We start from the raw sequence: 23967 nt of genomic DNA on the forward strand, positions 1-23967 counted from the left end.
CAACTCAGCTCTCACCAATCTGTGGCCTGGGCCATGGCGAGGTCAGATTTGAGGGATGGGGAAAGACAGGTGCTAGAGAATGATTCCTAAAAGAACTCAGCTTCTTGCTCCAGACTCTTCTCTATCCTTCAATCCAGTGAAGGCTCATAAACAGAGGTTCTATCTTGACCCCTGGTCATGGGGAAGGCCCAGGGGATAGAGACAGAAGTCTCTTGTGGAGGTTTCTGCTCTTGAAGGCTACATTATCAATGGCCAATGTCCATGGCAAACCCCTGCTTGTGGGGGCCTGGCAGTTAGGGTCCAGGAAATGCATCTCAGGGGAACTGGTTGTGCCCAGGCCAGCTCCTCTGCTCATCTGTTGCTGTGTGAGACATACCTCTGTGCTACTTTTTAAAATACAGTTACATCATTTATAAGCCAGGCATTTCCAAATGCCTTATGTGTATTATTTTATTTAATACTCATATTAAAATTATGAGGCAAGTATTCTTTCTTTTTTTTTTTTTTGGAGTCTCACTCTGTTGTCCAGGCTGGAGTGCAGTGGTGCAATCTTGGCTCACTGCACTGCAGCCTTGACTTCCTGGGCTCAGGTGATCCTCCCACTTCAGCCTCCCCATTAGCTGGGACTACAGGTGTGCACCACCATACCCAGCTAATTTTTCTTTTTTTTTGGTAGGGATGAGGTCTTGCTATGATGCCCAGGCTGGTTTCAAACTACTGGCCTCAAGAGATTCTCCCTTCTCGGCCTCCCAAGGTGCTGGGATTATAGGCATGAGTCACCATGCCTGGCCTTATTATTCTTAATTACAGATGAGGAAACCAAAGCACAGAGAGAATAAGTAATTATCCATCCCAGAGCTACATGACTAGTAAATGGGCAAGACAGTTTCAACCCAATCTACTCTCAGATCCCACAAGTGACTACATTATTTTCCTCCTATGCCCTAATCTATTGTGTAAACCACCAGTTTTACAGGACCAAAAGATGTCCCAACCTTAGTTATTTTTTGTTTTTGTTTTTTTGAGACGGAGTCTCACTCTGTCACCCAGGCTGGAGTGCAGTGATGCGACCACGGCTCACTGCAAACTCTGCCTCCCAAGTTCACGCCATTCTCCTGCCTCAGCCTCCCAAGTAGCTGGGACTACAGGCGCCCGCCACCACACCTGGCTAATTTTTTCGTATTTTTAGTAGAGATGGGGTTTCACTGTGTTAGCCAGGATGGTCTCGATCTCCTGACCTCATGATCCACCCTCATCGGCCTCCCAAAGTGCTGGGATAACAGGCATGAGCCACTGTGCCCGGCCATCCCCACCTTAGTTTTAAAGAATCACAATATGATCACTAAATGCCAACCTGAGACTTCCTCATTTTCCAGATCTCAACTTGAGTGCAAAATTCTATGCTATTCCCATTGTTTCCCTGAGAAAACTGGGAATTTAGGAGAAATGAGCACTATTCCACTTGAGCTTGAGAAGTTCCCAGGACTCCCCTTACCCTTGCTGAGAGAATACCAGGAAGCCCCATTGGTGATGCCATCTGGGAAGTAATCTCCGCAGTTCCAACCTTGGAACATCCATCCATGTGCATAGGAGTAGACCTTGGCCAGCTAGAGGAAAAGCAGGAGGAAAACGACCTTGATGATTCCCAACTCAAACGGCAATGCTCCTACTCACAGTTAGGTTGAAGCCAAGAAGCCCTGCTGGGTATATAAACAGTGAATTATTTGCTTTAGTGAAAGAAAATAAGATCAGGGATAGAGACAGCGTGTGTATGTGTGTGTGTATGAGTGTGTATATGGAGGTGGGTATGTGTGAATGCATGTGTGTGAATGTGACTGTGTGTCTAAGAGAGTGTATGTGTGGCAGACTAGAGTTATGAAATCTGTATTCTGATTTTGTCACTATCTTGGGGCTGAGTTTTCTCTTGTGCAAAGTGAGGAGTTGCACTAGATGATATTGAAGGTCCCTTGTTTTTGTGCCATTTTCTAGCCGAATTTTGTCAAAGAAATCAAGGAGTAAGTAAGGCAAGACTTCTCCAGGAAAAGTAATGCATATTTAGGGGGTGAGAGGTGTGCGTTGGAGGGAGAGGAATATATTTGAACTCTATAATTCTCCTTCATTACTATTTACTATACAGTGGGCAAAGTGAGATCAATGGAGAAAAAAACAATGTGCTATTCACCATGTAGTTCATTAATGATTAATACTTAATATCATTAATGTTTATTTAAATTATATAGATATATTATATATTAATACATTCGTATATAATTTTTTTTTTGAGACGGAGTTTCACTCTTGTCACCCAAGCTGGAGTGCAGTGGCACAATCTTGGCTCACTGCAACCTCCGCCTCCCAGCTTCAAGTGATTCTCCTGTCTCAGCCTCCCAAGTAGCTGGGATTACAGGCACCCACCACCGTGCCTGGCTAATTTTTGTATTTTTAGTACAGACAGTGTTTTGCCATGTTGGGCAGGCTGGTCTCAAACTCCTGACCTCAGGCAATCCGTCTGCCTCGGCCTCCCAAAGTGCTGGGATTACAGGCGTGAGCCACCGTGCCAGGCCAATAATTACAAATTTATTATATTATACCATTTTATATATTAATATAAAATTAATGTTAACATATCGTTTTGAACTTTAAATCTTTTTCATGTAGTCTATTTTTCTTTTTTTCTTTAAGGCCCCACCTAATACTATCACAGTCTATTTTTCATTAATATGGATATATTATCATAAAATTCTACTTTAGACCCCCCAGAAATTCACATTTAATGACACTCGTGCTATTAGTCTTTGGGCATTTTTCTCGCTCATCATTAGCCTAAGTATTTTCTGCATCGTGGTAATTACTATAAAGTTTTCTTTGTATTTACTTTGTTATGAATCTATGGCTTATCATTCAAAACCAAATGTCATTTACTAGACTGTAAGCTCCTCACAAACAAGCGGTATTTTCAATTACTTTCTGTGGCCTCGCGCTGAAAAGGGTTCTGTGTTACTGATCTTAAGCTCATCTCCTGAGCCCCAAGTTCCCCTGGCGGGACAAGCCCCTTCTCCACATACCTTCTGGAAAAGCTTGTCGTCAGGCGTAGGGGTGTTGGCGGTGCGGCGGACCCCTCGGACCCGGTGCTCAAAGGACTTGTCATACGGGTAATTGGCCACCACCGCCCCTCCGTGGAGATTGGCTGAAAGAACAAAGTTGAAGGAGTGCATCCACCGGATCACTGCCCGGGTCTCGGGTTCCACCTGGGAGGAGGCGAGAGGTTGGCGGTGAAGGGGCAACTGGGGCTACCAAACAAATGGCGGTTAGAGTAAGTCTGTCAGGAAGTGGCCTGAGGAGATAAAATGTCTGAATGAAACAGTGAGCGTCTTGGCGGATATGAAAAGTGGAGATGGGGAAATGTTGACCTTTGGCATGATGGTTTCAACAATGGCGTGTATAGAGTTTTTTCAAAATGAAATCTTATGTGGAATCCCAATATACAAAAGAGGTAAAGAGAGAGCATTTAGGGCAAGGAAACTATTCTGCATGATACCATAATGGTGGCTATATATCATCATACCTTTGTTGAGACCCGTAGAATGCACAACACCAAAAGAGCAGTAACGTAACTATGGACTCAGAGCGCTCATGATGAGTCAAGGTAGGTTCATGACTGACTGTGATAAACACACCCCTCTGGGGTGGGATGTTGATGGTGGGGTGGGTGGAGTGGGGTGGGGAGTATATGAGAACTCTACTTTTTGCTCAATTTTGCTGTGAACCTAAAACTACCCTAAAAAATAAAGTCTGTTGAGAGAGAAAGAAAGGGAGAGAGAGAGAGAAGTTTTTTGTTTTGTTTTGTTTTTTGTTTTTGAGACAGGGTCTCACTCTGTCACCCAGACTGGAGTGCAGTGGTGCAATCTCAGTTCATTGCAGCCACCACCTCCCGGATTCAAGCGATCCTCCTACCTCAGCCTCCCTAGTAGCTGGGACTACAGGCATGCAACACCACACCTGGCTAATTTTTGTATTTTTTGTATAGATGGGGTTTTGCCATGTTACCGAGGCTGGTCTTGAACTCCTTAAGCAATGTGCCCATCTCCACCTCCCAAAGTGTTGGGATTACAGGCGTGAGCCACCATTCCCAGCCAAAAAAGAGAAGTTCTGTATGAAGAGATATCATGATTGGAGAGCTCAGAGCCCCAGCTTGGCCTCTCTCTGGACCCTAGAAAAGGGTTTCCCATTTTACCCACTGCTCCAGTGACTTCTAAGTCATCTTAGCAGAAATTTAGGACTCCAATAAATCAATCTGAAAAATGCTAGTTTACAGTAATGGTTTTCAACCTCCTTTCTCCCCGCTGTAATATTGACATGTAGAATACACTCCTGTGGTCATATCCAAATTTCATGGGTTAGACATACTGTCAGATGGGCCAGTCTTGGCTAAGCAGTGAAATTCCACCTTTCTATTGCATATTATATTGCTAGTGAGTGACAATATTCCAAAGAAAGCCTTGAATCCACTTGGACTTGCAGTGTAAGTAAATAATTTACAGTCTACAGCATTTTTCCTCCTCAGGATGAACAATTTTAGAGATTATGTAGTGTTACTGTGTTAATGGCTCCTTCTAGACCACGGTCAGCTCTACAGGCTCCATCTTTTCCATCCCAAGGGGACTGGATAAATAGGGTTGAGTCTCAATCAGAATGAATATAATTGCGAGGGCACCAGTCTTGGTCTGTGACCAGGGCTCAGACCCTCTGGGGCAGTTCTGTCTTTGAGTCCTAAGCCTCTATCAGAACAAGGCCAGCTTCTCACTGTTCCTCTTCCTCAAGGCTATTCCATCAAGAGCAAGGGAAACCTCTTTGCTTTTCCCCCTAAAATTTAGACAGAGGATTGAGTGGGAGCCTAGTTATCATTGATTCAATTACCTTATTTTACTTAGAGAAACAAGTTTAATACATCAGAACATTCTTCTGGTTGGATATGCTGACTAACACGAAGTTCTTTGCTTTTTGGCTTTGGTTTTTTTGTAAGACGGAGTCTTGCTCTGTTGCCCAGGCTGGAGTGCAGTGACGCCATCTGCAACCTCTGCCATCAGGGTTCAAGCAATTCTCCTGCCTCAGCCTCCCAAGTAGCTGGGATTACAGGCACCCACCACCACAGCTGGCTAATTTTTGTATTTTTAGTAGGATGGGGTTTCACCATGTTAGCCAGGCTGGTCTCGAACTCCTGACCTCAGCTGATCTGCCTGCTTCTGCCTCCCAAAGTGCTGGGATTACAGGTGTGAGCCACTGCGCCCAGCCTTACAAAGTTATTTTTTATTTACTGTTTACTTGAACCAAGAGGATAGTTGCTGTTTGAAATCTAACATGTCAGCATGGCTTTTGCTTCGTTTTCAAGGGAGAAAAAAACCCAGAATACTCCATTTGGGAGACTCCCAATTAAAAGGCTTACACCTGCTTTGCTTTTCTTTCCCCAGTCTCTAAGTTTAGACATTCACAAATAGAACATTTCAAACTATCCCACACAGCGTGATCACCAGGGGTGGCAGTGATGCTCAGAGGATGCCTAGTTATTTTCAGGAGCAGGCCCACCAGCAGGGTGAAACCACTCACGTTACCAAGGACTTCCATTACAGGCCTCTTGGAGAGTGAGGCCTAGGAATATTGAATGGGATCCTCCAATTGGAAGAGTAAGGGAAATCAGGGAGGGTATAATAATGATAAAGTAGTCAAAGGTCATATAGAAAGGGAAAAGGGGCCAGGTGTTGTGGCTCACACCTGTAATTCCAGTACTTCGGGAGGCTGAGGCGGGCGGATCACAAGGCCAGGAGTTCGAGACCAGCCTGACCAACATGGTAAAACCCTGTCTCTACTAAAAATACAAAAATTGGCCAGGGGTGGTGGCACGTGCCTGTAATCCCAGCTACTCAGGAGGCTGAGGCAGGAGAATCGCTTGAACCCGGGAGGCGGAGGTTGCAGTGAGCCAAGATTGTGCCACTGCATTCCAGCCTGAGGTAAAAGAGCAAGACTCTGTCTCCAAAAAAAAAAAGAAAGAAAGAAAAAGAAAAAAGGGAGAAGAAAAAACTAAGGGTTAGATTCCCTGAACTTTTTTTTTTTTTGAGACAGAGTCTCGCTCTGTCACCCAGGCTGGAGTGCAGTGGCGGAATCTCGGCTCACTGCAACCTCCACCTCCCAGGCTCACGTGATTCTCCTGCCTGAGCCTCCCCAGTAGCTGGGACTACAGGCAGCCGCCACCATGCCCGGCTAATTTTTTGTATTCTTAGTAGAGATGGGGTTTCACCATGTTAGCCAGGATGGTCTCAATCTCCTGACCTCGTGATCTGCCCGCCTCAGCCTCCCAAAGTGCTGGGATTACAGGCATGAGACACCGTGCCAGGCCAAAAAATGAGGGTTAGATTCCCTGAACTTTTTTTTTTTTGGAGACGGGGTCTCTTGCTCTGTCGCCTGGGCTGGAGCAGGCAGGACAATAGTTCACTGTAACCTTGAACTCTTGAACTCCTGGGTTCAAGGGATCCTCCCAAATAGCTAAGTCTATGACATGTGCCACTACACCTAGCTAAATTTTGTATTTTTGTTTTGTAGAGATGGGGCCTCACTATGTTGCCCAGGCTAGTCTCAAACTCCTGGCCTCAAGCAATCCTCCCGTCTCAGCTTCCCAAAGTGCTGGGATTACAGGTGTGAGATACCACACCCAGCCTGAGCCTCTTTCTATAGCTAATTGTTGGTAAGCATACAGCTTATCACATGTAAGACAGACTTCTCTATAGAATGCTTCTGTCCACAGTCTAGTGTAGTAGAAAGAATGTTGGAATAAGAATCAGAAGGCCTGCATCTTCATCCTGATTCCATCAATCACTACCTGTGAGAATGTAAATTATTTTCTCTCTAAGTGTAATAGCTATAAAACAGAGATGGATAACACTGCTTGGTACATTTCACATGATGGCATGATCAACTGAAACTGGCTGTGAAATAATTTTGGAAAATTGTTAAGAACCATGCAACCAAATGATACTGCTTTCATATCCTTCACCACAATCATCACTAATATCAAACATTTAACCGGCCACGGTGGCTCACGCCTGTAATCCCAGCACTTTGGGAGGCCGAGGCAGGCAGATCACGAAGTCAGGAGTTTGAGACCAGCCTGGTCAACATGGTGAAACCCCGTCTCTACTAAAAATACAAAAATTAGCTGGGTATGGTGATGTGCACCTTTAATCCTAGCTACTCAGGAGGCTGAGGCAGGAGAATCGCTTAGACCTGGGAGGCGAAGGTTGCAGTGAGCTGAGATCGCACCATTACACTCCAGCCTGGGCGACAGAGCGAAACTCCGTCTTAAAAAAAAAAAAAAATCACTTAGTGAGTGTGTGCTCCATGGAGGGCTCTATGCTGAGGAGAAAATAAATACAAAGACACAGAAGAAATAGATAATATTGCTCTAGATGGGTTAACACTGAATTGAGTTGATGCTTAATTCTTGCTTGTTTAGTTGATGTAAAGATGGCTTAGCAGTCTTTCTGCAAGAAATTCCAGATGCTGATTTACCTGCTTTGTTTGCAAATTTCATCTCCTACCTGACTTTTCCAGTTGTCTGGAAGGGGCAGGTGGTGGTTGGGGCCTCCGTACTTCTCGTTGTAGTAGATATAGGTATTGAGATCAGGGAAGTCGCGGTTCAGGTCCACTCCATTTGCATTGTTCCTGCCAACTAGATACCCAGGCTTGTTTGAGCCCTAAGGGAAAATGAAAAGACGAAAAATGAAGGTTTCAGATTGAATCCTATATTTTCTAACTTTTTTTTTTTTGGAGATAGGTTCTCACTGTTGCCCAGGCTGGAGTGCAGTGGTACAATCTTGGCTCACTGCAACCTCTATCTACTGGGCTCAAGCGATCCTCCCACCTCAGTCTCCTGAGTAGCTGGGACTACAAGTACATGCCACCACACCTGCTAATTGTTCTTTATTCTTTTCTTTTTTTGGTAGAGATGAGGCTGGTTGCCCAGACTGGTATCGAACTCCTGGGCTCAAGTGATCCACCCACCTCGCCCTTCCAAAGTGCTGAGAGGCCAGGTGCAGTGGCTCATGCCTGTAATCTCAGCACTTTGGGAGGCGGAGGTGGGTGGATCGCTTGAGGTCAGGAGTTCAAGATCAGCCTGGCCAAAATGGTGAAACATGATCTCTACTAAAAAATACAAAAATTAGCTGGGTGTGGTGGCGCGTGCCTGTAGTCCCAGCTACTCGGGAGGCTGAGGCACATGAATTACTTGAACCCAGGAAGTGGAGGTTGCAGTGGGCCAAGAATGTGCCACTTTACTACAGCCTGGGTGACAGACCAAGGCTCTGTCTAAAAAAAAACCAACCAAACAAACAAAGTGCTGAGATTACAGGCAACAGCTACTGCATGCAGCCATGAATCCTATATTTGAAGGACATTGTATAGTTCTTAGATACTAGCTTAATCAAATGATGTAGCATTTTTTTCTCTTTAGGGAAAAAATCACAAGAAGATGAATCATTTTCTTCTGTGACTTATCCAAAGTCACAGTGGTGGGCTTCAAGTTCCCTGTAGATCACGTGTAAGAGGTACATATCTCAAGAGAAATTCTAATGAGAGTAGGGTGTTTCAGGATCATGGGAACCCCAATGTTTTATGAACAGCTTTATTGAGATATAATTCATATACTATAAAATTCACTCATTTTAAATGTACAATTCAATGAATTTTAGTATGTTTACAGAGTTGTATAATCATCATTGCAATCTAATTTTAGAACATTTCTGTCACACCAAATAGACACCTCATTCCCATTTACAGTCACTTCTCATTTTCATCCCAGCCCTAGGTAATAACTTTCTCTCTCCTTAGACTTGCCTCTTCTGGACAGATCACATAAGTCAGTCATACATTATCTGTTCTTTTGTGGGTTTTCCCCCCTCTCTGGGCATAATGTTTGTGAGGTTCATCTATGTTGCAGCATGTATCAGTACTTCATTTCTTTCTATTGCTGAATAGTTCCATTATGTGGATTTATCACATTTTGTTTATCCATTCACCAGTATTAGTATTAGTTTAATACTATCAGTATTAGGAAACTGTATTAGTTTCCTAGGGCTGCCATAACAATCACCACAAACTAGGTGGTTTATAACAACAGCAATTTATTCTCCAGTTTATTCTTTGGAGGCTAGAAGTTGTAATCAAGTCAACTGGATGGGCGGCACACTCTCTGGTCCCCTTCTTTGTTTCTTCCAGTTTCTGGTGGCCAGAGGCAGTCCTTGGCATTCTTTGGCTCTTAGACCCATCACTCTAATTTCTGCTTTCATCTTTACATGGCCTCCTCCCCAGTCTGTCTGCATCTCTATTCGCAAATTTCTTTCTTCCTACAAGGACACCAGTTATGCTGGATTTAGAGTCCATCCTGATCCTAGGTGACCTCATCTTAACTTAATTGTATCCATAAAGACCCTCAGTAGGCCCTCCATATCCATGGGTTCCACATGTGTGGATTCAACCAACCTCTGGTTGAAAATGTAGTTAGGCCTATAATGGTTGCATCTGTACTGAATATGTACATACTTTTTTCTTGTCATTATTCCTTAAACAGTACATTATAACAACTGTTTATATAGCATTTACATTGTACTGGGTAACATAAGTAATCTAGGGATGATTTAAAGTATATAGGAGGATGTGCATAAGTTATGTACAAATACTATGCCATTTTATATAAGGGACTTGAGCAACCGAGGATTTTGGTATTGGTGGGGGGCCCTGGAATCAATCACCTACGGATACTGAAGGATGACTATGTATTTCCAAATAAGATCATAGTCACAGATTTCAGGTGAATGCAAATTTTGGCAAAGGCTGGTAGGGGGAGATTCATGGACATTTGGGTTGTTTTCACATTTTGGCTATTGTTAATAATGCTGCTTTGAACATCCACGTACAAGTCTTTGTGTGGATGTATGTTTTCATTTCCTCTGGGTAGATATCTATAAGTGCCGAGTCATAAGCTAAGTCCATGTTTAATTGTTTTTTGTTTGTTTGTTTTTGTTTTTGTTTTGAGACAGGGTCTCACTCTGTTGCCTAGGCTGGAGTATAACAGCATGATCATGGCTCACTGCAGCCTCAACCTCCTGGGCCCAGGTGATCCTCCCACCTCAGCCTCCTGGTAGCTGGTGCTTACAGGCACGCGCCACAACACCTGGCTAATTTTAAATTATTTGTAAAGATGGGGTTTTGCCATGTTGCCTACACTGGTCTCAAACTTCTGGGCTCAAGTGATCCAGCCACCTCCCAAAGTGCTGGGATTACAGATGTGAGCCACTACGGCCTTATGTTTAACTTTTTGAGAAACTGTTAAACTGTTTTTCAAAGTGGTTACACTATGGAAACTCACTTCTCCCCCTTTCAAAAAATTTAGGATCCTTACTTATCTTTCTTTTGAGCAATATCAACTTTCTGGATCCCTTAATTTCTCTGTCCATATTTCAGATTTTATCATTTATTTCCTCATGTATTCACTCACTCATTAGGTCATCTATTTAGTCAACCAACATTTACTTAAGTCCTTCTCTATTCAGAGCTCTCAGATAGACACTGGGGAAAGAGATAGGTGAGACATTATAGTCTAGCCTTCTAGGAATTCATAGTACACATGGGGAGATGGACACACACATAAATAATTAAATACATAGAGTGATAGAATAGAGATATGTTAAAAGGCTCATTCAAAATTGAAATTCCATTTAATGTTTTGTGTGGCATTGGAGAAGGGAGATAGTGCCAGCTGGGTCCCTGTAGACTGAGAAGGTGGAGCCCAAATTGTTGGCTGTTCCTGGAAGTGAATGAATGGATGCCGGGAAGCTAGAATCTCACAGATGAATTGCCGCTCTCATATTTTCCCTTTTCTAACCAATAAAATGTGGCAGATTACATTTTTTTCTAATAATTCAGTATTATTCTCAGATTTCTCCTCTTTTCATGGCACCCTGCTTGTATTTCATTTTTAGATCCTATTGAAAACATAATTGTTTTGAAGTTCCTTTAAATTTCCTACATCAGTTGTGTTCCAGTGGAAAACATTTATTGGATCTTTCATTTTGGTGTACACTTCTGTGACATAATGATTTTCTTTATGCTTCCAGGGGCTTGTCACTGCTTGCTTATTTATATCAAGGCAGCTCTTGACTGTCAGCATAAACAGCTATGGGCATTATCCACTGATTTCCCTGCACACTGGTCAATAGTTAAGTTGGCAGGAAGGGGCTTCCCCTAACAGAAGGTTTCATAAACAGGGCTAGTGTTGTGTTTCCTATTATTGCTGTAACAAATTACCCCAAATTTAGTGGTTTAAAACAGCACGAGTGTATTGTCTCATAGTTTTGGAGGTCAGAAGACTACAACGAGTCTCACAGGCCTAAAAGCAAGGTGTCTCTCCAGTTTCTAGAGACCATTCACATTCCTTGGCTCTTCCATCTTTTTTTTTTTTTTTTTTTTTTTTTTGAGACAGAGTTTTGCTCTTGTTGCCCAGGCTGGAGTGCAATGGCGTGATCTCAGCTCACCGCAACCTTCACCTCCTGGGTTCAAGTGATTCTCCTGCCCCAGCCTCCCGAGTAGCTGGGATTGATTACAGGCATGTGTTACCACGCCTGGCTAATTTTGTATTTTCAGTAGAGACACGGTTTCTCCATGTTGGTCAGGCTGGTCTTGAACTCCTGACCTCAGGTGATCCTCCTACTTCAGCCTCCCAAAGTGCTGGGATTACAGGCCTGAGCCACGGCGCCCGGCCAAGGCTCTTCCATCTTTAAAGCCAGCCGTGTAACATCTTCAGATCTCTCTCTGACTGTGACCTTTGGCCTCCCTCTTCTACATTTAAAGGACCCTCATAATTGATTACACCGGGCCCCATCCCCCCACAATACTCCAGGTTATTTTAAGGTCAACTGTTTAGCAACCTTAGTTCCATCTGCAACCTTAATTCCTCCTTGCCCAGTAACATAACATATTCATAGGTTCTGAGGATTAGGACATGGACATCTTTGGTGGGGGGCATTATTCTGGCCACCTATAAGTGGCTTCAAAGTCTGGTGGCCAGGAAGTTCTTCTCTGTGTAGCCACACAGACAGCTTGCCTCTGGGCATGGCAGGTATCTCTGAGAGTCTGAGAACCTGATGGGTCCTCTCGGGTTCAGGTTCAAGATCTGCTCCCTCTGAACAAGAACACAGCAGGTGAGCAGAGGTGACCAGCTTCCCAGAGATGGCTCTAAGATTCAGTGGACTGGCAGGGATTTTCCCCACTCCCTCCCACCCCACCTACTGCAAAGGATGTGGGCAGGACTGAGCTGGTTCTCCGTTCTCCCCACTGCAATACAGGAAAGGGCTAATAGAAGGAAATCAGCCAGGCTGGGATTCCCTCCCACACCTCTTTCCAATTTTCCTGCTCTTTGGGAAGTCAAGTGTTGAGGAAGAGTAGTGGGCACCACTCTGATTTCCAGTGGTGAAAGAAAATTCGCTTTCTTCATTTGTAGAGTCATTTCAGCAGGAAGTGGTGAGACTACAAGAGTCAAGTTTGTGTTTGGTTCAACGTCCTGGCTCCATCCCTCTCTCTGTCTCTACTTACCCCCCAGCCCTATCCTCAAGTCAGTTTAAAATATGCTTTAACGTACTCTCCCCCCAAGAAAATCCCGCCTTTTTATTTTTTTTATTTTTTATTTTTTATTTTTTTGAGACGAAGTTTTGCTCTTGTTGCCCAGGCTGGAGTGCAATGGCACGATCTCGGCTCACCACAACCTCCGCCTCCTGGGTTCAAGCAATTCCCCTGCCTCGGCCTCCCGAGTAGGTGGAATTACAGGCATATGCCACCATGCCTGGCTAATTTTTTGTATTTTTAGTATTGACAGGGTTTCTTCATGTTGGTCAGGCTGATCTCTAACTCCCGACCTCAGGTGATCCACCCACCTTGGCCTCCCAAAGTGCTGGGATTACAGGCCTGGCCGAAAACCCTGCCTTTTAAACACAGCTTTTAAAGGAACATCTCCATTGCATAAGGCAGATCGATGCCTGGCCTCACCCTTGACAATACTAACTCAGTAGGTCTGGGGTGGGACCTGGGAATCTGTATTTCAAAATCTTCACCTGTGATTCTGATGCACAGCCACAAAAGAGAACCATTGATTTAAAGTGAGGCATATCGGTCTGAAACACTTAAGATGTTACTAATAATAATAAGACGAATGTTAGGCATGCTGACATTTTGAATTTATGTTAGAAAATAAAGTAAAAAGTCCTGCTAGGCACGGTGGCTCACGCCTGTAATCCCAGCACTTTGGGAGGCTGAGGTGGGTGGATCACCTGAGGCCAGGAGTTCGAGACCAGCCTGGCCAACCTGGCGAAATCTCGTCTCTACTAAAACTACAAAAAATTAGCTGGGCATGGTGGCGCATGCCTGTAGACCCAGCTACTCGAGGGCTGAGGCAGGAGAATTGCTTGAACCCGGGAGGCAGAAGTTGCAGTGAGCCGAGATCGCACCACTGCACTCCAGCCTGGGCAACAAAGTAAGACTCCATCCCAAAAAAAGAAAGCCCTTAGACATTTTTTCTTATCGGTCCCACTGCAAATATAACTCTAAAATATAGAACCAATAGGCTAAGTACTATACTAGTAGAGGAAACAACTCTATGGAAATATAATAAAGTATGAAGAATGTAGAATTAGCCCCCTATCCCCAATTCTGAGGAAAGCCTGTTGTCCTTGTTATTTTCTCCACAAATGCAAATGGAAATGTAGTGTGGAAGAAAGAAAGGTATTTAGGGTTTGATGCTAAAAGTTCAGGAAAGGAGCTTTATTTTGCCTTATCCCTCCACATCTGTTGAGTATTTTCCAGGTTACAAAGTGTTATCACAGATATTGCCACATTAATCCTCACAATAAAACCCTGAGGTCATCTGGAAAGGTGTTGAGGGAATGCAGGCTCAGAGAGAGCCCACGTTTATTGCCTGAGGTGCTGTAGGACTGAACCCACCTCTTCATCCTTTCTTATATTTCTGATGGATTTTTTCTCTTAGCCATTTCTTCTTTTACTTTTAACATTTGTGACATTTATAGTGGGACAGAGAGGGAATCTTGTCCACTGGACTTTATTTCCTAAGAAGGCCTTGATCTCTCCCTGGCATCTCCCTTAGACCTCGTACCTGGGCAGCAGCCACCTCATAGCCGTCGGGGTTCATGGATGGCAGGATGTGAATGCGCGTGTCCTGGATGAGCTGGACGATGCGCTGGTTCCTGTTCCGGAACTCCTCGCACAGAAACTCCGACAGCTGCAGCATCAGCTCACGGCCCAGCGCTTCATTGCCGTGCATGTTCCCCACATACTTGACCTCTGGTTCCACTGCAAGGAAGAGAAAAGATGGGGGAAGCTTGGAAGTGCCATTGACGCCTAACCTTGCACAAGGACCTTTTTTTCTCTTTTTCAGTAACGAATGAAAGAAAATCTCATGCTTTCATTGGGTCCTTTGCAATAATCCCTGAGCCCCTTCCTAACCAATTACAGTTACAAAAGCTACAAAAATTCATCCCAGGGATAATAATGAGTGCCATTTATTGAACCCCCATAGTGTACTGGACAGTTATGTTCGATACTGCTAAAATTCACAGAAAATCTGTAAAGTGGGCATTAATAGCCTCAGGGTGAGGGTAATAAGGATGGGAGAGGTTAAGTAACTTGTCTGAGGTTGCCTAGCTAATGGCTCTATAGAGGCCCAAGCCCAGGTGGCACTTACAGTGCCATTTACAGTAGCACTCTGCTTCTCAGAGACAAACCTTTCAGGATAAGGATGTTCCCCATAACCTGCTTTCATGAAGTACTCTAGGTTTTAGCATAACAGCTGCTAATGATCCCAGTTGAAAACTTAATTTTCTTGGCACTTGAAAAGTTTCTTGCTCCATCTGAACAAGAACACAGCAGGTGAGCAGAGGTGACCAGCTCTGCAGAGATGGATCTAAGATTCAGTGGGCTGGCAGGGGTTTTCCCCACTCCCTCCCACCCCACCTACCACAAAGAATAGGATTGTGGGCAGGACTGAGCTCGTTCTCCATTCTCCCCACTGCAGTACAGGAAAACTGAAATCACTCCTTCAAATCCAAGCAGGCCAAATCTGAAGGCACAGAATAGGAAGACACCTGCTATGTCTCATTCCTTAGTCTTCTCTTGGGCCATGTTAACTGTTCAACTTGAGGTAAGAATTGAGGATCTGAAAGTTTCTTGGATCACCTAAAGAAAATCATTCTTGCTGTCTTTTAAGAGGAAGGCGAAAAGCTCTTGCCAAATGATTTCTCTTCCACCCAATACTTTCCTGCCTCCATGACTTTTCTCATTCTGTACCTCTTCATCTTCTCATTTCCAAATCCTTCTTACCACCCTTCTAGGCCCAGTTCACATGATATTCTGTGAAGTCATCTTGGATTCTCCTTGATGAGAGAGAGCTCTCTGTTGACTTCCCTGGTTTTACCTTTTTTTTTTTTTTTTTTTTGAGATGGAGTCTCACTCTGTCACCCAGTCTGGAGTGCAGTGGCAAAATCATCCCAGCTCACTGCAACCTCCACCTCCCGGGTTCAAGCAATTCTCCTGCCTCGGCCTCCCAATTAGCTGGGACTACAGGTGCCTGCCACCACACTTGGCTGATTTTTATATTTTTAGTAGAGACAGGGTTTCACCATGTTGGCCAGGCTGGTCTCAAACTCCTGACCTCAGGTGATCCACCTGCCTTGCCCTCCCAAAGTGCTGGGATTACAGGTGTGAGCCATTGCACCCAGCTGGGTTTTACCTATTTGTATACGTGTTCTATTTCCTTTACCGGACCTGGCCTTAGCAGTGTACATAATTTTTAACTTGTGACACCATCCATTATTATTTATCTTAGTATATCTACAGCAGTTTTTCTCAAAGGAATGCTTATAATCCATAAGGATCATGTGGTGGATTTTCCTTAGTGGGTATTCTTTAATCTTAGTGTGTTTTTTTTAATCGTAGATTATGTCTTTCTTACTTTTCTTGGTGTTAAAATGTCTTTTCTGTTAGAAAAGGATGGATGTAGCAGATGACAGGTAGTTTTCTTCACATCCTTATTCAGTAAAATAAAATTTGGAAGATCTGTTTTAGTTCCCTCTGGTCTCCTATTTATTTGATTAAAAAACACACCTTTTTTTAACTTCTTTATGAAATCTGTAAGTCTGGGAACCACTGCCCTAAAGAACTTTGAACAGTGCCATGAACTTAGTAGATGCTTAATATCAGATTCTTTTGGTTATCCTTTTTCTTTTCTTTTTTCTTTTTCTTTTTTTTTTTATTTAGAGACAGGGTCTTGCTCAGTCGTTCATGCTGGAGTGCAATCATAGCTCAGGACGGCCTCTCGAATTTCTCGGTTCAAGCCATCCTCCCACCTCAGCCTCCTGAGTAGCTGGGACCACAAGTGTACACCACCACACCAGGCTAATTTTCTAGAAAAAAATTATTACAGAGACAAAGTCTCACTATGTTGCCCAGACTGGTCTGAAACTTTTGGCCTCAGGCAATCCTCCCAAAGTACTGGGATTACAGGCATAAGCCACCATAGCTGGCCTCTACTTTCAATATATCTGGAACACAACCACTTCTCATAACAATCACTGCTACCATTTCGGTTCAAGCCCCTGCACCTTCAAGCTTGGTACTATTGGCCATATTAGGTTATTGCAATACATCTCCCACTTGGTCTCCCTGCAGCTGCCTAGCCCCTTTAAAGTCTATTCTCCAGAGTCAGGGGTTGGCAAAACTTTTTTATTAGGGACTAGAGAGTAAATCCTTTAGGCTTTGTGGGCCGTGTTGTCTCTGTCACAGCTACTCAACTCTTCCAGCAAAAGCAGCCACGGACAAGATAAAAGTGAATGGGCGTGACTATGTTCCCATAAAACTTCATTTACCAAAACAGGTGGCTGGCCCTTGGGCTGTAGTTTGCTGACCCCTGTTCTGAGTGATCTTTACAAAATTTAAGTCAGATCGTCTCCCTCTTCTGCTTAAAAAACCCTCCAGTGGCTTCTCACTTGACTCAAAGTAAAAGCCCAGATCTTTACCAGGGCCTATGAGGCCCTGTGTGATCTCCTATTGCCTGGTGTCCCCATCACATGGCTGTGACCTCCTCTTTTGCTCTCCCCTCGTTCACTTGGCTGGAGCCGCACTGGCCCCCTTGCTGTTCCTCACATGTGCCAAGCATTGCTCTTCCCTCTGCCCGTCATCTTTTCCTCCCCAATAACAGCACGGCATGTGCCATCACACCCATCCTTCAGCTCTCTGCTCAAAGCTACCTCAGTGGAGATGCCTCTCCTGAGTGCCTCTCCTGCTCCTCCTTGTCTTCCTCCATGCCATCCTTATCTCTTTTTCCCGATTTAATTTTCTCTACAGCACTTATTTCCATCTGATGTAATATGTATTTACTTAGTTACCCATTTATTGTCAGTCTTACCCCACTAGAATTCAGGCCCATGAGGGCAGGGTCTTTGTTTTATTCTCCGCTGTACTTCCAGAGTCTACAAAAGTGCCTGCATATTGTAGGTGATTGGTAAATATTTGTGGAATGAATGAATGAAAGGAATGAATTGGTGAATAGTAGTTATAGCACTTCAGAGAAAAGAGGGAACAGTGAGGGCTAGAGTCCTGTGAAAAAGCTTCAAGGAAGGCCTTGGAAGCTAGAAAGTACAGGAGCACCAAGGAGGGGGCTTGGAGTGTTGGGGTGCTAACCCCGTAATGTCCATGAACACTCGCAAGCTTCCACAGTGAACATATGATCTGATTGACAGCAGGCTACTTGTTATGGAAGTGCAGTTTCAAAGTGAGGCAATTATCCCAGGTAAACCCATGGCCTTCTTTGAGCCTCCTCCATGCAATATTCTGATTCCCATGGCCAGTCCACTGGGTGTGAGGCTTTTAAAGTAGGAAGTGGGATTATGTCAGGATTTAGGAAAATTTTTCTGGCATCTGTGTACCAAATGGAAGATTCAGAGTGCAGCAGTTAGAAGTGAGAGACCTGGCTGGGCACAGTGGCTCATGCCTGTAATCCCAACACTTTGGAGGGCCAAGGCTGGCAGATCACTTGAGGTCAGGAGTTTGAGACCAGCCTGGCCAACATGGTGAAACCCCACCTCTATTAAAAATAAAAAAAAATTAGCCAGGCGTGGTGGTGCACGCCTGTAATCCCAGCTACTTGGGAGGGTGAGGCAGGAGAATCGCTTGAACCCAGGAGGTGGAGGTTTCAGTGAGCTGAGATCGCGCCACTGCATTACAGCCTGGGCAACAGAGTGAGACTCTGTCTCAAAAAAAAAAAAAAAAAAAATGAAGTTAGAGACCAGTTGGGAGTTCAGTGCAATCATGTAGGCAGCTTGGGATGGAGTCTGGACTCGGGCAGGGGATGTGGAAGCGAAGAGGTAAAGGGAGATTTGAAGTTGACAGTTTGAAGGAGGAACTGGTAAGGAAAGAAGTGAGAAATTAGGAACAACTTAAATGTCCATCAATATATGGACAGTTAAACACAGTCATGCAATGAGCTATTACACAGCCAAAACCACAATGATGTAGATCTGCACTTATAGGCATGGATGCTATCCATAACAGATTGTGAAATGAGAAGGGCAGTTATAATATAATTTCATTTTTATAGAAACAATTACATGAGTTTGTGTCGGGGGTTTAAATATGCATAGAAAAAAGTCTGGAAGGATATACATCAATACATTAACACTGGTGGGATTTGGGGTGAGTTTTATTATTTTTTTCCTTATCTAATTTCTAAATTTTAATCCAAACACGGATTGCTTTTATAGTAGAAACAAACTAAAGAAAGGAATCCAGGCTAAGTGTGGTGGCTCATGCCTGTAATCCCAACACTGGGAGGCCAGGGTGGGTGGATCACCTAAGCCCAGGAGTTTGAGATTAGCCTGGTTACCATGATGAAACCCTGTCTCTACTAAAAATACAAAAGTTAGCCAGGCGTGGTGGTGCATGCCTGTGGTCCCAGCTACCTAGGAGGCTGAGGGGAAAGGATCACCTGAGCCCAGGAGATCGAGGCTGCAGTGAGCTGAGATCATGCCACTGCATTCCAGCCTGGGCAACAGAGCCAGACCCTGTCTCAAAAAAAGAAAAAAGAAAAAAGAATCCAGTAAATACAACTAACACCCCAGTCCCCAAACTCTCTCTAGAATACCACCCTGTCACTCCCCAAAGAGATTTCCCTATACCCTTCTAAGTTTCCTGGCAGAACTAGAAGGGCTCATTGTTTCTGCCTATGTCTCCTGAGCCATTGGATGGGGAGAGACAGAACAATAGCAAGGGGAAAAGAAAGGTAATGGGGGAAACGAAGGGATATGGGACATGAGCAGGGAAGAAGACTCACCTTTTACCATTAAGGTTTTGAGCAAACAGAACCCAAAAAGGAGGAAAAGGCTGAAGCCTGAAGGAGGGTTGTAGCTCCCCAGAGGCAGTGGCAGTTTGAGGGCTAAGAGGGAAATAGCACAGGCTTTCCGAGAAAGAGATAATACCTTGTAGGCGGAGGCGTCCACGGACCACCCCAGGGACCACCCCAGAAACCACCCCAATTACTGGATTTGCAAGGGAAAGGCCCTGCCCCACACACCCTCAAGAGCTGTTCAGGACTTACAGGGCTCATGGATTCCAGGGTGGTCGCTGAACTCCAGCACGTAGAGGTGTCTCCCCTCCACGCTGCGCCCAATGCTGTAGACCCGCGTGATGCCGGGGCATTCGTTTTGCACCTTGTACAGCGTCCGCACAAGATCATCATAGCGGTGGTGGCGGAAGGTCACCGGGGCAACCAACTTGAAGAGAAGGAGGAGGTGGAGGAAGACTGAGAGCAGGTCTGACATCTTACTGGGCTTTTTCAAAGAGAGCCACTGAAACGCGCCCCACCTCCTTAAACAACCTAACCTCTTCACCCGCCAAAATCCAAGGTCCGCCTCGCTTCCCGCTTGTAAACACCAGTCCAACTTGGAAGACGTTCCCAGCTGTCCGTCCAAGGCTGGAAATTCTTTATGTCGCTCTGGAATAGCCACTCATCTCTCCTCCCTCACTCCCTTTCTTTCTCTAATCCAGGAAAGCCTTTTGAAAGGTTTTTTGCACTTCCCCAGATGGGTAGTTTCACTGATTCTGGTTTACTGGTTAACTGGACTGTAAACAGGCTTCAATAAAGAGCTGCTTATAACCCTTTGATTCCCGGAGAATTTTTTAAAACTTGGCCTGTGCCTGTTCCCTTTATTACAACTTTCAAAAAGAGTTCTCTGTCCCTTTTGATCCATCCCACGTACTGCTGCCTGCCTATCTTTCTGAAGCATGGCTGTATTTTGTCCTTTTTTTCCTCAAAAATCGTTCAACAGATGCCATTAAGAAAAGGAAAAGATTAGCCTCGGACTGGGAGAAAACAATTGTAAATCATGTATCTGATAATACCCCCATAATACGTAAAGAATCCTTACAATACAATAAGAAGACAAACAACCCAATTAAAACACGGGCAAAACATTTGACCAAAATAGATATACAAATGGCTAATAAGCACATTTAAAGGTGTTCAGTGTCATTAGTCATTAAGGAAATACAAATTAAAACCACATGAGATCCAGGCATGGTAGCTCATGCCTGTAATCTCAGCACTTTGGGAGGCCAAATTGGAAGGATCACTTGAGCCCAGGAGTTTGAGATCAGCCTGGGCAACACAGCAAGACCCCATCTCTACAAATATTTTAAAAATTAGCTGGGTGTGATGGCATGCCTGTAGTTCCAGCTACTAGGGAGGCTGAGGCAGAGAATCACTTGAACCTGGGTGGTGGGGCCTGAAGTGAGCCATGATCGTGCCACTACACTCCAGCCTGAGCAACAGAGTGAGACCTCATCTCAAAAAACAAACAAAAAAAAATCACACATGAAATATACTTTACCTCCACTAGAATGGCTATAATAAAAAAGACAGACAATAACAAATGTTGGTGAGAATAGGGAGAAACTGGAACCCTAATAAACAGTGCAGCCAGACCAGGTGCAGTGGCTCACGCCTGTAGTCCCAGGACTTTTGAGAGGCTGAGGCGGGTGGATCACGAGGTCAAGAGATCGAGATCATCCTGGCAAACATGGTAAAACCCCCTCTCTACTAAAAATACAAAAATTAGCTGGGCATGGTAGCACACGCCTGTAGTCCCAGCTACTCAGGAGTCTGAGGCAGGAGAATTGCTTGAACCTGAGAGGAGGAGGTTGCAGTGAGCTGAGATCACGCCACTGCACTCCGGCTTGGTGACAGAGCGAGACTCCATCTCAAAAAAAATTAAAAATAAAGATAAATAAATAAATAAATAAATAGTACAGCCAGTTTGGAAAACAGTTTAGCAGTTTCTTACAAGGTTAAATATATACTTACTATATAATACAACAGTTTCACTCCTAGGTACCTATGCAAGAGAAATGAAAACACACATCCACACAAAAACTTGTACATAAATGTCCATAGCAGTATTGTTCACAAGAGACAAAAAGTGGAAACAACCCAAATGTCCATTAACCACTGAGCGGATAAACAAAATATGGCATATCCATACAATGAAATAGTATTTGACAATAAAAAGGAGTGGAGTGCTAATATATTGTACGATGTGAATGAATCTTACACAAGCCTGGTAAAAGAAGCCAGACCCAAAACACCACAAGTGGACACAAAATTTCTTTTTAGAGTGATAGAAATGTTCTAAAATTAGATGATGGTGTGGTGGTGATGGCCATACAACCCGATAAATATACTAAAATTCATTGAATTGCATACTTAAAACAGATGAATTCTATGATATGCAAATTGTATCTCAATAAAGCTGTTTTTAAAAGGGAATAAAAATAATTACAGCCCTCTGAAAGAATTAAATATAAATTTACCATACAACTCAACAATTCCATTCCTGGGTACGTACCCAATAGAACAAACTTGCCCGCAGAATGTTCACAGCAGCATTATTCATAATAGGCAAAAAGTAGAAGCTACCTAAATGTCTATCAACTGGTGAATAAATAAAATATGATATAACCATACAATTGAACACTATTCAGCAATAAAAAGAATAAAATACAACTACCTGCTACAATGTGGATGAAATTCAAAAACACTATGCTAAGCGAAAGAAGCCAGACATGAAAAAAACACATAATCTGTAATTCCATTTATATGAAATGTCCCGCAAAGGTAAACCTATAGAGACAGAAACTAAAATAATGTTTGCCTGAGGTTGGGGATGGGAATGGAAATTAACTGTAAATGGGCATGAGGGATTCATTTTCTAATGGATGAATCAGCCACTCAAACTGGATCCAAGGAAGATCTTATTGGAGTGATGGAGATGTTCTAAAACTGGGTGATGGTAATAGTTGGTCAGCTTGATAACTTTACTAAACATCATTTAATTGTAAACTTACCGGGTGCGGTGGCTCACGCCTATAATCCCAGCACTTTGGGAGGCTGAGGCAGGTGGCTCACTTGAGGTCAGGAGTTCTAGACCAGCCTAGCCAACATGGTGAAACTCCATCTCTACTAAAAATATAAAAATTAGCTGGGTGCGGTGGCACCCACCTATAATCCCAGGTACTCAGGAGGTTGAGGCAGAAGAATTTCTTGAACCTGGGAGGCAGAGGTTGCCGTGAGCTGAGATCATGCCACTGCACTCCAGCCTGGGAGACAGAGAGAGACTTCATCTCAAAAAAAAAACAAAAAACAAACAAACATTTAATTGTAAACTTAAAAAGGGTGAAAGTTGTGGTATGTAAATCAGACCTTAAAAAATTGTTTTGTTTTTTTTTTTATTTTTTTATTGAGACAGAGTCTCACTCTTTTCACCTAGGCTGGAGTGCAATGGTGCAATCTCCACTCACTGCAACCTCCGCCTCCTGGGTTCAAGCGATTCTCCTACCTCAGCCTCTGGAATTGCTGGGATTACAGGCACCCGCCACCACGCCCAGCTAATTTTTGTATTTTTAGTAGAGACGGGGTTTCACCATTTTGGACAGGCTAGTCTCGAACTCCTGACCTCAGATCATCTGTCCGCCTCGGTCTCCCAAAGTGCTAGGATTACAGGCATGAGCTACTATGCCCGGCCTAAAATTGTTGTTTTTAAAAAGCAAAGTTTCAATGAACCTTCATGCACTGTCATGTAAAATTCAAATGCCTCAGATAGCCTTTTTGTCCTTGCTACCAAGTCCAGTTGTAACTTGTCATCCTGTCCCTCACTCTAGGGCAGCACTGTTGCTCCACCTACTATCTTTGGAGCATGCCCCTGCCTTCCTGCTTTCACTCATGCTATTTCCCTAGGTAGCTCAATCCAGCTCAAATTCTGGGTCTTCCTTACCTCCCCTTGTAGTTGCTGCTACAATCAGTCTTTGTATCTCCAATTCTTATCACTTTCTTTGTTATGCACTACTCACCGTGTTAGGTGTTGGGTGTCAGGGTAGAGTGCAGCCCTGCTGGCACACTGCTCTTGCTTTCCAGGGTGATCTGCAGCCCACAGCACAGAGCTGGGCACAGGTGCTCAACATTTGTTGAATGAATGAGTGAGTGAATGAATGAACACACAAATCCATTATTGACTTTCCCCCTTGCATCCTGCTGCTCCGTCTTTAGCAAACTTTCCCAAGAAAATCCTATGTTTTTATAACCAGTCCGTAAAGACAGTGATTCCATCTTGGATATACTGGGTAAACACTATGCGGCCAGGCCAGTCTGGCTCACAGAGAGGTGGCCCAGATAGTCACAGAGGGTTGGCCCTGATAAGTACTAAATTGGCAGTACCAAACATCTGCTGCTTATACCCACAGCTCAAATCCCATAATTTTCTGAGGACAGCCTGTCCCCCCAGGTGGTAAAGGTAGGAATCAAGGCATCACTAA

At 44.0% G+C, this 23967-nt stretch overlaps 1 protein-coding gene across 1 annotated transcript in view; it reads right to left on the reverse strand.

The window, feature by feature from the left end:
* Positions 1-20166, reverse strand: part of CPN1 (carboxypeptidase N subunit 1) — a 40104-nt gene extending 19938 nt beyond the window's left edge. Inside the window, exons 1-5 of the mRNA XM_024253912.3 lie at positions 19700-20166; positions 14207-14403; positions 7590-7745; positions 3066-3248; positions 1496-1607 (exon numbers count right to left, since the gene is read on the reverse strand). Of these exons, the coding sequence (XP_024109680.3) occupies positions 1496-1607; positions 3066-3248; positions 7590-7745; positions 14207-14403; positions 19700-19922 (871 nt within the window). The 5' untranslated portion in view covers positions 19923-20166. The remainder of the gene's footprint in view (positions 1-1495; positions 1608-3065; positions 3249-7589; positions 7746-14206; positions 14404-19699) is intronic.
* Positions 20167-23967: the final 3801 nt, after the last annotated feature.

The sequence above is a fragment of the Pongo abelii genome, chromosome 8 (assembly GCF_028885655.2).
Source record: "Pongo abelii isolate AG06213 chromosome 8, NHGRI_mPonAbe1-v2.0_pri, whole genome shotgun sequence".
NCBI classification, from domain to species: Eukaryota; Metazoa; Chordata; class Mammalia; order Primates; family Hominidae; genus Pongo; species Pongo abelii.